At 44.8% G+C, this 13,537-nt stretch overlaps 1 protein-coding gene across 5 annotated transcripts in view; it reads left to right on the forward strand.

The window, feature by feature from the left end:
- Positions 1-6: 6 nt before the first annotated feature.
- C2CD3 (C2 domain containing 3 centriole elongation regulator) overlaps positions 7-13,537 on the forward strand; it is a 38,475-nt gene continuing 24,944 nt past the window's right edge. For 4 of the 5 annotated variants that reach the window (XR_005952326.1, XM_041400116.1, XM_041400117.1 and 1 more), the window contains exons 1-15: positions 7-147; positions 513-670; positions 1,241-1,437; positions 2,300-2,514; positions 3,079-3,211; positions 3,914-4,042; positions 5,222-5,366; positions 5,781-5,935; positions 6,603-6,809; positions 7,247-7,359; positions 8,868-8,986; positions 9,969-10,091; positions 10,831-11,268; positions 11,527-11,678; positions 12,938-13,181. Coding sequence is in view for 4 of the 5 variants with exons in the window: in XM_041400116.1 (XP_041256050.1) it covers positions 515-670; positions 1,241-1,437; positions 2,300-2,514; positions 3,079-3,211; positions 3,914-4,042; positions 5,222-5,366; positions 5,781-5,935; positions 6,603-6,809; positions 7,247-7,359; positions 8,868-8,986; positions 9,969-10,091; positions 10,831-11,268; positions 11,527-11,678; positions 12,938-13,181 (2,526 nt within the window). In the remaining variant the exon portion in view is untranslated. Of the gene's footprint in view, positions 148-512; positions 671-1,240; positions 1,438-2,299; positions 2,515-3,078; positions 3,212-3,913; positions 4,043-5,221; positions 5,367-5,780; positions 5,936-6,602; positions 6,810-7,246; positions 7,360-8,867; positions 8,987-9,968; positions 10,092-10,830; positions 11,269-11,526; positions 11,679-12,937; positions 13,182-13,537 lie in introns of those variants that run through there. The other variant, XM_041400119.1, reaches the window with a different exon arrangement.

Genomic DNA, 13,537 nt, shown 5'->3' on the forward strand with positions numbered 1-13,537 from the left:
CCGCGGTGGTGCGGCTGCGCTGGTGGGGGGACAGCTCCGGCGGCACCGTGCTGCAGCCCGCCGGGCGGCCCGGACAGCCCGCGGGCAGGACCTGCGCCCGCTTCGCCGTGCGCTGCGGGCCCCGGCAGCTCGCCGCCTACCTGGCAGGTAGGGAGCGCCGGCACCGGCCGGCACCGGGTGGGACCGGGTGGGACGGGGACAGAGGCTGCAGGTGGGCCAGGGCAGCTCAGGAGGAGTTCCTTCCCGGGCACGGTGATGGGGAGCGGGCTGCCCTGCGGCTACCCTGCTGCAGTGTAAGCCGTTCCCCTTGGTCCTGCCGTAAGCCTTCCTGTTCTGGGAATCCTGGACTTATTCGTCATCGTTTACTGCCAGGAGTAATGGATGCATTCACCCTTCTTTACCTGCTGCCCCTTGTAGGGCACAGCGTCAGTCTCTGGCATTTCTGTCATTTTAGCCAAAAAGTGTCACTTGTGGCCATGAGACTGGCCTGAAGGTGTTCCTGGTTTTTGCAGATATGGGCGTTCTTGTCCTGGAGGTTCTAACCAAACGTGACCACCTGCCCCTTGGCAGAGCTCAGATCACTAAGCTGTCCCAGCTCTCTCCCAGCCATCCCATCAAAGGGTCTTTTGCCGTGCTGTCACCAACATCGGATAAACTCGGAGAGCTGCAGGTAGCCTTCATGTCTTTGCTCATTATTAGATAGTGATGTGATATTAATATCAATTATGCGCTGTGACACTGGCACAGCCAGGTGCGGGATCAAGCTGTACGTGGCACACTGCAGGCCTGCTCTCTGTCCAAGGCATTTCTGAGCTAAGGTAACAAATGAAGAAAAAACAAATACTGCCAGTCTTTGCTTTGTTTTGTTTAGAGAGATATGGGGTGGTTGAGCTTAATGAGGAACATGTGGTCTCTACACTGACTGTGGGTATTAACAGTGGATTTAAAATGGGTATTGGTTCTTACACTTCACTGGAATAATAGAAGATTTAAACATCTGAAATTAAGAAAGTTCTGTCTTGCAGCCCTGTCTCTGTAAAACTGATTAAGAAAGGCAGTTGACTGGATTTGAAAATGAGGAACAAGTAGTTGTGAATACGTGACATAGCTGTGTGATATAAATATTACTTTATGTAGAAAAGCAGCAGCTTTCCATTGCACAACAGGTGAAGTTGATGCAATGTTTATTGCACTTAGATAAGAAAAGAACAAAGCAACATTTCCACATCTTGTCTTCCAGGTGTCACTGGTTCTAGAGCCTCTGCCAGAACTGTATGGCACCAGCAGCTGTGTGCCAGCCACACAAGGAGGTTCAGATGCTGCTGCTGCCCAGGGAAGCAGCAAGTCCCAGCTTCCTGCTCCATCCCAGCAGCCCAGGCACACCCAGGTGGCTGTTGAACAGGACTCTGTTGACAACAGCAAAGCCACATCTCCTAGGTACCCTTTTTTCTTTTTTCCTCGTGACAAAACTGTGGTTTATTTTGTAGTTCACACAGAATTTTTAAGCATTGTCAGTTCACCTGTGAGTTATGGGGTGTTTCATCTTTTCAAACATGCATTTTATGGGAAATCCAGGATGTTGAGGGTTTCCAAGGTGAGAGGAACAATTTCTTGTCTGACAGAAATTTGCTTATTAGGTTGACTTAGTTCAAGTCAAGCAAGATCACACAAGAGGTGCCTCAAATCATCGAGTCACCAAATAATTTGGGTTGGAGGGGATCTTAAGGCTCATCTCATTTCATCCCTGCTGCCAGAGCACCTTCCACTGTCCCAGGCTGCTCCCCTTAGGTTGACTTAGTTCACGTCAAGCGAGATCACACAAGAGGTGCCTCAAATCACCAAATAATTTGGGTTGGAAGGGATCTTAAGGCTCATCTCATTTCATCCCTGCTGCCAGAGCACCTTCCACTGTCCCAGGCTGCTCCCAGCCCCATCCAGCCTGGCCCTGGACATGGATGAGGCAGCCACAGCTTCTCTGGGTAACCTGTGCCGGAGTCTCACTGTGCTCCAGCAAAAAACTTTCTCCTGGTATCTAATGTAAACCTACCCTCTGGCAGTGGGGAGCTGTTCCCCCTTGTCCTGTCACAACGTGCTCTTGTAAAAAAGATCTTTTTAAAAGCCTTTTTTTTGAAAAATCTTTTACTTGCACCTTGGGTGGGTCCCTCTGATGGTCTCAGTGGCAGGTGAGGAATCATTAAAATAATGACGTCATGTTTCCTTTTGGAGAATTTGCAGAGTTCTGAATCCCTTTACCCGCGCCCTGGAGTTGTCCCTGAAATACAGTTTCATTTTTCCCTAGAGGAAAGGACCATTTGCTCTGCAGAGAGAACTCTGAGAACGTGAAGGACACCTTTCCTGCTCCTCGTTTCCGTGTGGTTTCACCGGATGAGCGTGTGGAAATGAGCCCAGAGAATCAGCCCGTGTCCTTGCCCACCAGCTCCGATCCCAGAGCTCCCGGGGGGAGCGCGCGGCTGCTCTCCGCGCACAGCCCGGCCGCAAAGGATCTGCTCTCAGGTCAGTGTGCCACTGCCTCCGTCTTTTAGACTTCACTGCAAACAACTCTCCATGGTGTTTGGTCTGCCTGTCTGGGTTTCTGAAGGGAAAGAGAGACTTCACACCCTCTTGCTCCATTATTCCAGAAAGGCCTTGCCTTAAGATCCACTCTTGCCTGGGCTGGATTGGAATCGGCGCTGGAGTAGAGCACGTTTCCATAGGTGCTATCTTTTGAGTTCCATATTTACAGGAAAGAACAAAAATTAGACATCCTGAAGTGGCAAACTGCTCTTCCCTCAATTAGTCCTGCTTCTGTATCCTAATAATGCCCTTCAATACCTGACCCTGTGTGTGCACAAATTCCCTGTAGAGTGGAGTGGGAGACTGATGGAGGATCACCCTCCCTCACTCCCAGCTCAGCTGTTTTCTGGTATATAAAACATATCTGATCCCCAGTGCGCCAAGATCTCTTTTTAACAGCAGAAAACAAGTTTCTTGACTGTAGCTGACACATTGATTGTGTCTACACATGGCTTTTAAAAAGCACTTGAATGCTGAAATGTAATCCTTGTGCTTGTTTCCCAGCTCTCTTGGATCAAGGCAGTAAACTCCGTGATGCCATGGTCGTTTCTGCAATGAAGTCCAGCCCAGACATGGAGATTGAACTGAAGAAAATGTCTCATTTTATAGAGACAGACAATTTCATAGCACCAACAAAGTAAGTTTGGACTGGGGGAAGTGAGATTCAAGCTCCAGACCATAGATTTTGAGGCTTTATCCAGAAAACTGTAGATACTGAGATTCATAGGACGTGTTTTTGGGTCAAAGTAGCACATCATTCAAATGGGAAGTTAATTTCTACCTGTGAATAAATGCCTAAATTTTGTAAATTCATTTTAATCTTCATGTAGTAAGCCTTGATATAAGTATTTGATTTTAATTTAATTTCATAGTATATTTGTATTTAGTTAAAAGTTATTTCTCAGGGAAATATTACATTTTGGTAGGGAATAAGCGTAATGCAAGACAGTGCAAGTGAAATGGCACTGCATCACAAGGAACAGTTTTTCAGAGAAGTGTAAGTAATTGATGACCTAAATGCATGATGTTTTCTTAGGAGAAAAGAAATTTAGATTTCTTGGTTTTCCTCTGGAAAAATGTGAATATTGCCTGTTGTTCTGTGAAAACCAGAAAGCAATGTCATTGTCTTTGACAGTCAATGATGCTATTGCAAATTCAATATCAATGATGCTATTGCAAATTCTTTCTGCACAAACTATTTGTATTTGTGTTAAAGTAGATTATTTTGGACTTCACAGAAAAAAAACTGATAGACTGATTATTGGATTCATCTTGAGCATGCCTTAATGTCTTTATTTTTCCTTTTTCTGCTGTCTATGCTTCCATTGCTGTTACCCAGGAGCCCAAAAGGCTTGAAGTCCAGTTTTGTGCCCACTTCTGAAGATCCCCATCTCTTTGGATCTGAAGTTTCAGGTCAGCAGTTTGACCTAAACTCTGAAGAAAGAGCAGTCCAGTTACTGTTGGGCAGGTGAGTGTGATGCACTGGAGGCTTCTGCAAAATTGTCCTTGTCTGACCATTTTGAAAAGTGTCTCTTGACCCTTCAGGTTGTCCAGATTTTTGGGAATGTAACCAGTGACATTTTTGGGAGTGTAACTTGACAGTGTGCAAGTGATGGAGGTGTTTTGTAGCTCAGCTTTAATGCATGATGACCTGGATAGCTGCAAGTCACTTGGTGTGAAAGTGATGTCAGAAAGATTAACCACAATCTTTCATGAAACAAAGTTACTGAATAGTCCTAAGTGTCCTGGCCTAAAATACTGCATAAACTAAGCATGTAAAACAAATACCTTGTTTCTTGGGAGAAGAAACACTCTGTAAATTACAACTAATGAGAAACTATAGCTATTTTTAATCTTTCTCCAGATATTAAATGGGCCTTTTCCTCTTATTTTGCGTAGCAGGAGCATAGATGATGCTTCCATTGCGTCCACATCTGCACCCTGAACACACAGCTTCTGGGTCAGATATGGTTCAGAATTTATGGTTCATGTTTCTTGTGCCCTGCACTCATTTTTTCACTGTGGTTTATCACAAGTGATTATCTGCACTGTAGTGTTGCAGGTCATAAAATTATTTTAAACTCACAGCACAGAGGAAAACCTTAAACCAAACTAACCTCAGCTTGTATCTGAAGATTCTTGTGTTTGCACCTACTCAGGTATAGCTTGGAAGTTTTTTTAAATCAAAATAAACTGTCCTTAAGTATTACTCCTAAAGCATTCCAGAAGTTATAAAGTAGTGAAGGGTAAGAATTGGAGGTTGACATTCATTGGTATATTTTACAATGAAAATCATCAAAGCCTGGAATTGGTTGCCCAAAGAGTTTGTGGAATCTGCAGCTTCCAAGACACCCAAAATCCAGCTGTACAGCTTTTTTTGCATGCCTTCCCTTTGAGCAGGGGCTGGACTGGGTGACCTCCAGAGATCCTTTGTGACCCCGGCTGTCCCTCGCTCCGCGCTCACCACGTTCCTGCGGGGGCAGAGGTGTTGTCCCCAGGTCACCCTCCAGGCTGGCTCACAGCCCTGCTCCCTGGGCACAGCTTGCCCCTGCTGGAGCCAGCACGGCCCCGATCCAGGGGGAAACAGGCAGCATTGTCCACGTGCCTTGGAGACCCTGAGGTGTGCTTCTCTCTCCTGTATCCACAGTGCCGATTTCTCCCCGGGGCACTTCTGGGATCGGACGGGCTCCCTGTGGGATTCTCTCTCCCTTGGCAGCGAGGTGTATGACAGCGAACTCGGTGATCCCCACTACGACCAGAGTCTGCTGGAGAAGCTTTTTTACACAGCTCCTGTAAGTGGAGATCCAAAGGGAAACGTGCGTTCCCGAATGTGCAGAGCAACCGAGGTTTGCACGATCAGGAAAACGACAGATTGCACTAATTTAGAGCTGAATGGGCATTAGGTGTCATACAAGTGTTTGTGAGTACATGTGCACATTGCTTAAAATTAATATGATTAAAAGAATAAAATCATTAAAAGAATGTTGTTAAGACTACAAAGTCAAGCATCGAGTTTGGAAATTGCTGCGATTGAGGCTGTCCAGGGAGACTTTTTGTTTTTCAAATCCCTGAAATTTTGATACCATTTTAATTGTTTCAGTTGATACAATGCACGAGTTTTTTTCCATTTATGTATTGTGACCATTATGGAACTCTCTGTACAATGACAATTAACTTCTTATTTATGTCCATTCTTTCTGCTTTAGAAATCTGATTCCAGTTTGAGCGATTTCCTCAGCGATGATGATATTAAATCCTCAAAAAAAGCATCCAAGACAGAAACTCTCAAAAAAGGGGGTCCAGTGAATCCACAGAAGGATTTTCATGCCTTTGATCAGAATGTGACAGGAGCTAAACCCAGGTAGTTGCATCAGTGACTTTTGTTCTGACCTCATCTAAACTGCATTCCCTTTTTTTGTATGGAACCAATAAAAGTGTCCCTGAAGATCCAATTATCAAGCCTATCTTACACAATACAGTTAATGTAAAGGTTTTGTGACTGTTTTTTTTTTTTTGCATTTTAGCTCCAAACAATTATTTCTGATTCTTTTTCTGACTAACACTGCTGTTCTTACATCAGGTAAAATTCATATCCCCAAAGAAACCAGCACAAAAGCATTTGCAATTCAAGTCTTGCAAATTACACAAATGAGATTTAAAACTATGGCAAAAATCCTGCTCCTGTTCCTGTGCAGCAGAGATTTGTCTTGTGTATAACTGTATCATCTCCCTGCTTTTGTACATGGCATTAAAGGAAGTTTTTCTTTTTGAAGATTTTTTCAGATCAACAATGTGTGGAACATGCACTTTAACTTGTCTTTTTTTTAGTTATGGACCCCAGATATTATAAGATATTTGTTACAGAGAATTATAGAGACCACCAAATTTGTTGTAAAAATATGTTTTAAATGTATATTTTAGTGAACCTTGTGCAGTTTTTAAGTAGCATCCCGCCTAGCTACAATTCCCCCTTCATGGTCATGTCAAGAATGTTTCTGCAGTCCTGATCCTCAGTTCTGTGTCTCCAGCTGCTCTCCCACTGCTCCTCCAGAAGACCACAGAGAAATGTCTCTTCTCACATCCTTGGGTGCAGACAGGTTGGCATTGCTGCAGCGAGTACACCTGGCCAGAGTCACCATAGAAAGCCTGAAAATCCCTCCTGAGAGCATCCAGATCTCCCCCAGGAGGAAAGGTTTGCTGGGGAAGCCTCCACGGCCCATGTCTGTTCATAAGTGGTAAGGGGGATTGTTTCTTCCTGGTTTGTGTGCTGTGCCTTCAGGGGAGATTTCCCTGGGCTCTCCTGTGTAGGGCAGCTTCCCCAGGCTCTCCAGGCTTCTGAGGCTTCTGTTCCTCGGAGGGAATTGTATCCCACGGACTTGGGGAAGTTAGAGATGTGACTGATTTATCCTGGTGTGGGCTCACTTGAGGCTGTGCCTTTCCCAGGGTTTTGGGGAGGTGCAGAATGTACTTTGAAAACAAAAGGGGATTTATTGGAGGAGAATCTGGCACATAGATAACCTGTGGAAGGAATTAATAGAATAGGTGTTTCAATTATCCTAAAAAAAAGGGTTACAGTCAGCTGTGAATCTGGAACTTGCCTGCTGTGCTCAGTTTCACGACTCACATCAGATTCTTGATGGACTGTGGTCACCCTTTCACTATTTTATTGCAGCACCTTCTTTGTGGAGTACCACTTTCCTGTGAGAGTCTCCAAGGATGAAAAAGGACAGGTCTCCATAGCAACAGAAGCAATTCGAGTAGCCTCAAGTAAAATCACAGATGGTGGTAAGAGCATCGTTTTACCCCTCAGATTTAGTTTTCTTGACTCCATCTCTTAGAAATTATTTAGTAGTGTGTTCCACATATTTCCTTTGGTGCCTGAAAACCACAGTGTGATTAGTTGCCATGCTGCAGGTGGGGGAATGATCCTCTCAGGAAGAAGGAAGTGATTTTTTAATTTTTTTTTTTCTTCCCGGAAGAATTCATACTGGGATTTTCAAATTTCTTTTCCTAAAGAAAGAAGAAGTTAGTAAGCCCATTCCTTCTTTTGAACATAATGCCAGTATTTTTTCTGCAATAGTGGGAAGATGATCAAGGACTTTTAGAAATACCAGAGATACTTATAGTCCAAATAAATAATTCCTCAGATGTGGAAGTATGTCATGTAGTATCCCCAGTAGCTCACATAATCTGCTGGATCCAGGGAATCTCCAGTCCTATGCTCAAATCAGGAGACACTAATCTTTGTACTGAGACTCACCAGTGTTTGTATCCCTGAGAACAATTTCTGTTTCTATTCCCACTCAGCAGAGAATGCTGGATGCTCTCTGCCCAGTCTTCCCAGAAACTGGAATGCCAGGGTGACTTTCAAAGTCCTCTCCCATGTGATCATTCATTGGCTTTGCATCTTGCTGAGTGGCACTTGAGAGATTTTGAGTTCTCTTGGATATTTTGCATTTGTGGCCAGAGAAAACATCTGTTTTTTCTGAGCTTTTGTAATACAACCTTTGGAATCCAAAACTCATCCATCCTCCTGCAGTTTGCCTTGTGTGGAGTCCAGCTCTTTGGGACCTAGAAAAATAGATTATAAAATAGAAAATAATGCGAAGAAGTCTTCAATCCATTATCCTGTAGCATTTTCCTTCCTGAGAGTTATGTCATTTATTAAATATGCCTAATGGGGACGATTCCATAGCGATCCCAGACAAGGTGGGCAAGAGCAGGGCATCCGGCTGGAAATTAACTTATGTGTAACCTGCATTTTTGTCATCACAGGAATATTTCCTTATCCTTGGTGAACACTGTTATTGTACTTCTTGTACTCCTTTCCAGACTGAATGCAAATCACAAATTGGTTCTGTCTCTGCTTGCAGATACTCCTGTTCTCCTGGAGCTGTGATTTTTCTTGCAGCTCAGCTTTGCCTCCCTCCAGAACCATCTTGAACTCTGTTAACTGAAATGAGGCAGGGTTCTCCCACTGAGGAAGGGCAGCTCTTACTGCATGCTAGAATGGCAGAGACTTGGTGTCACCTGAAGTCTTTAAATACTGTTATAATGTTGGCTTATATTAGTGTATTTAATAATTTATTATTTATGAATTCATAATCTTAATTTTGTCCTGCTGGTCTCCTGCTGTTTGCTGGCCTTCAAAAATGAAAACCAGTTTACTTTGGCCTTTGTGTTAATAAACAATGCAGAATGAAATGATTGTGTTTGTAACAGAGCACTCTACAGGGGAAAGTTTATTTATGTCAAGTAATTTTGGATATTTGTTGCTCCTCTCTTCCTTCCAGTGGTGAAATTCCAGCAGCAGTCTGTGTTCCCTGTGTGGTTTGGGGGAAGGATGATGGAGCACTGGTGGGGCTCTGACCTGGCTTTTAAAATCTACATGAGAAAAAGCACACAGAAAAAGGTATTTACTACTAGTTGTTCCTTCTTTGTGTGTTGAAAAGCAAAGGAATTCTTTGCATTTCCACCTCCCCCAGACACTCAGTGCAGACAGTCAGGTATTAGGAGGGGAAATGACATTACACTGCTTGCTGTTCAGTCTGCACAGAACCACAGAGTATTCTGAGGGCCCCACAGCCTCACCCAGCCCAGCCCTGGCCCTGCACAGACACCCCAGCAATCCCAGCTGTGCATCCCTGGCAGCGCTGCCCAAACACTTCTGGAGCTCTGGCAGCCTCGGGACCACGGCCACTGGCTCTTCCAGGCTCGTCCCTCCTGTCCCTTCAGTAAAGGCTTTTCTGAGGTTGAGACTGGCAAGCAAAAATAATTGTACTTCCCTCTTCTTTAAACTGATCTCTTGTTGCTTAAGCACATTGGATCAGTTATAAACGTTATCCTTCAATGAGAACACAGCTCCTTTAGCAGTGTAGAATGAGTCCACGTGGAATCAGTTTATATCTGCACCCTGCCCAGTGTAAGGGACATAATGTGAGCTGTGAAGAACACCTGTAACTTGTGCTTTTTGGGCGGGAAAAGCTATATTTCTATCTGATAAGATTATTTGCATAACCATCTGCCCGTGATGAAGAGGGTGAGAGGGGTTAACTCAGCTTGTATTATTTTAATCGACACCAAGGATATCTGCTTTTCTTTTAATGAGGGAGTAAATTGCATCTTTCAGTATGGAAATTGTGCTCATTTACCAGGATTTAGGTTATTCAATTTTTGCATTAATCTGGAATTTTTTACAGTAGATTCCAGGAAAACCTGTCTTACTGTTCTAGTGAGACTTGAAATTGGAAGTAAAAGAGATTTCCCAAATCCCTGTTGGTACAACTGACCTTGTGAGTGGGAGTGGAGCCAGAAAGCTTTTTTTTTCTTTTTCTCACAAAAATTCTTTAAATCTGATAGAAATCTTGCAAAATTACCTCTTTGCCTACCCTCAGCCTGTGGCCATTGGCTCAGCAGCACTTCAGCTCCACAGAGTGATTGAGGCTGAGCTGCTCAGTGTCAGCTGGGATATACCTGTGGAAAAAGAGGGAGATCACACACAAGTTGGGCCACTAAAGGTATGTGTTTTACCACCTCTAGCTTGGATTGTTACTAATTTTGGCTCCACACTCTTATTTTTAACTCCTCTTTTCTGTCTTTGTTTCAATTTACCAGGTCTCAGCTACAAAGGTTTGCAAGACCAGCATAAAATAACATGAACCATTTTTTATTCCTTAGGGGTTTGGGGAGATATTTTGAAGCTCCTGCATGTCGAGGAATGTTGTCAGTAAGCTGGGACTCGAATACAGAAACCACTCTACAGGCACATTTTGAGTGGCACATTCTCAGGGCTTGGAGCTTTGGCTCCTTCACGCGTGGCATGAGCTGAGGTCTCTCCTGCCATGGAGGCCTGGTCTTCCTTGTCCTTGTCACTTTAGGAATTATCTTCTCCAGCCAAAGTTTTATCAGTTTGCTCAGCTTCTGAATGAGAAGCACTAACAGTTTGAAGGATTTGACAGTTCTGAGGATAAACAGCTCTCTGTATTAGCAGGTGAAGGGTTAAGAATGGGGTGAGCTTTAAGGTCCCTTCCGACCCAGACCATTCAATAATTCATCTGTAATTGTGTGGTTTTGCCAAACTCCAGCCTGGACTTTATTTCTTAAAGCCACGTGTCTTTTATCAAAAGCTGTAGCTTGCAACCAGCATAATGCCTTAGGGCGAGTTCTGGAGCCAGAGGTGTGCTGTGTTTTCCTGAGTTCCTGTTGCATGCCTTGTTTGTGGATGGGGCACTCTGGCCAGCTCTGCCTTCCTTGCAGGTGTCCCTGCAGCTCGTGGCCAGCGCCGCTGCCAGGTCGGCTACGGCCGGGCACCCAGCCCCAGCTCGCGCCGTGACGGGGGCCCGGCTGGGACTGCGGGAGCCCAGCAGGACGAGTGTAAGTGCAGAAAGCCCCCTGGGCTCCGCCAGGAGCCCCGAGGCCTCGCGGGGCCCGGCAGCGGGCGGCAGGGACGTCGCGCAGCCGCCGCGCCCGGAGCCAGCCCGGGACGAGGTGACGCACGTCACCCCAGCGGAGCAGGAGGGGTTACTGCTGCACGTGCTCCTGATGGTGCCCGATGGAAGGGACTTCGTTGCTGAAGGCTCTGGGCTCCCCGGTTCCTGCAATGTGTATTTAAACTGCAAACTGCTCAGCACTGAGGAGGCGACGAGATCCGCTGTCGTCTGGGGCACAAGACAGCCTGCCTTCAATTTTTGTCAGGCAAGTGACATGTTCTCCATTTCCCACTGATGGAAGTGTGGTGCTCCCCACTGACAAACACATTTTGTACTTAAGTTACTTTGATATACGTAGAAATGTCCCTGCTTGGCTCTGTTGAATGCACATTCAATTTTTAACTTCTATCTCTAAAAGGCACAATTCTGTAGACTGGAATAAAGTAGACTTAACAGAACGCTCTGCACTTAGCTAATATTTTACAGTGTATTTTGTGTACTAATTCTGCTTTAAACCTTTCAGGTGATGCCCTTTTCATTGACTTCCAAACGCTTGGAGCGGCTGAAGAACAATGTCGTGATTATTGAAGCATGGAACAAGCTGGGAAGCCCTGGCTCTGACAAATTGCTGGGATTAGTGAAACTCCCTCTGCATCAGTTTTACATCTCGTTCAAGTAACCTTAGTTTTTAGTTCCCCATTTTTTATTGGTTTGGGAAATATCCTAGCTGAAGCTTAGAGAAAGAAGTTGGTGATGGTGTGTGGGGGTTGTGTGGGGAGGTTCTTAGTTACACTTCATAGCAAAAGGCATTTTTGCCCTGCCAAGCTTCCTATAACCCTTTCCTACAGTGAGCAGGGTGTGAGTTACACTGTCCTTGTCCACAGATAGAGTGTGACAAATAAAGTCACTATGGTGCATCAGGGTTGGTGCCTGCTTAGCTTGTTGTCCTATGATGGAATAAAACCAGAAGAAGTCAAAGTGACTACACAGGAGAATGAGGTGTGGCTTTCCATCAGTGATTTTACAAAATCTGACTGGTTGGGTTTGCCCCTAATCATGCTCTGCAGGGATCTCATAAGGATGCTGGGTGTCAAAAAGTCTCCAAAACCTTCATTTTTTAATTGTGTTCTTATCCAGTGGGATTCTCCAGAGTTCTTTTTAGGTTTAATCTATTGGCTTCTTGTTCAGTTAAGTAATATACCTGCTTAAAACAGTTTAAATTGCTGGAAATACTGGACAGAAGAAATTCTTCATAATGCAAAGGATTTATTCCTTTTATTTTGGTCAGACCTAGTGGCATGTGAAAACCAGGTGGTGCTGGAGCTGACTGGTCACTACTTTGTTAGTTATTATTGTGTCATTTGTATCGTTTTTTCAGTAAGCCACTGTAGTTTATTTGTGTGTATCTTAGAATCCCAGAATGGTTTGGCTTGGGAGGGACCTTAAAATCCATCCAGTGCCTCTGGCACCTTCCACTCAACCAAGTTGCTCCAAGCCCCATTCAACCTGGCCTTGAATAACTTCAGTGTATGATTTTTACATCTTTCTGGGGGGCTGTCACTGTTCCTTCTTTTCTGCACAAAGGCACATAACTACCTCATAAAAGTATCATACGGCTACAGGGTGTTAATGGGAGTCTTGTTCCCACTCATCCCTTCCTTCACAGATCTCTAGGCTGGCTGATAGCTAATGTGCTGTCAGGTTTTGGGAAATTGTCCTTTGTCATTGCTGGAAATAACTTCTTGCAGCCAGCAGCTCCTGGATCTCTGCTGAGTGGAGATGGGATGTGAGACAAATTTCAGAGGAACGGAGATAGACTGGTTTTTATCAGCTTTGAAAATCCCATCTAGAACGAGTTCTGTGTGGTGCAGTTCTACTCAGATGGCTCATGCTCATGCTGGGGCTTTTTTGTTTGTTTTGGGATTGTTCTGCAGGGATGCCAGGGTTTCCCACCTGCTCCTGCAGGCTCAGTACCCAGTGGTGGCTGTGGATGGCCACGTGCCGGTGGTCGACGTCTTCACGGGCCGCACCCGTGGCAGCCTGCGGGTCACCCTGGCCATGGGATCAGCCGTCCAAATCGTGACACTGCAGAGGCTCAAAACTGAGGAAGGAATGGTGCCTCCAGTCACACAGCGTCCTCCCCACTCTCTGGACCATCCAGCTGCAAAACCCACACTGGTATTTACTCTTCAGTACACCCCATTCTCGCTGTTAAGGACATGTCAAAAGGGTTTTACCAGTGAGTTCATTAACAGATGAATGATCCCAAATCTCTTCTTGAAGCTGTAGCCAATTTTGTTATATGCTGCAAATTGTACACAGAATTATATTGTTTATACTCTTTTTTTTTTTTACCAGCTTGCTCTCACTAGTCTTGACATTATTGCTCTTTTTATTGCCTTGCATATCCACTGTTTCTATCTTCACAAGTCCAGTAAAAACAAAAAACCAGCAAAATTACAGAAAATCTTAATTCTCACAGTCTTATTGTGGAGGTTTTGCCACTACCATGGAGTAGGGTAGGTAGGAACTTT

The sequence above is a fragment of the Onychostruthus taczanowskii genome, unplaced genomic scaffold (genome assembly GCF_017590055.1).
Source record: "Onychostruthus taczanowskii isolate IOZ18803 unplaced genomic scaffold, ASM1759005v1 scaffold172, whole genome shotgun sequence".
Classification (NCBI taxonomy): domain Eukaryota; kingdom Metazoa; phylum Chordata; class Aves; order Passeriformes; family Passeridae; genus Onychostruthus; species Onychostruthus taczanowskii.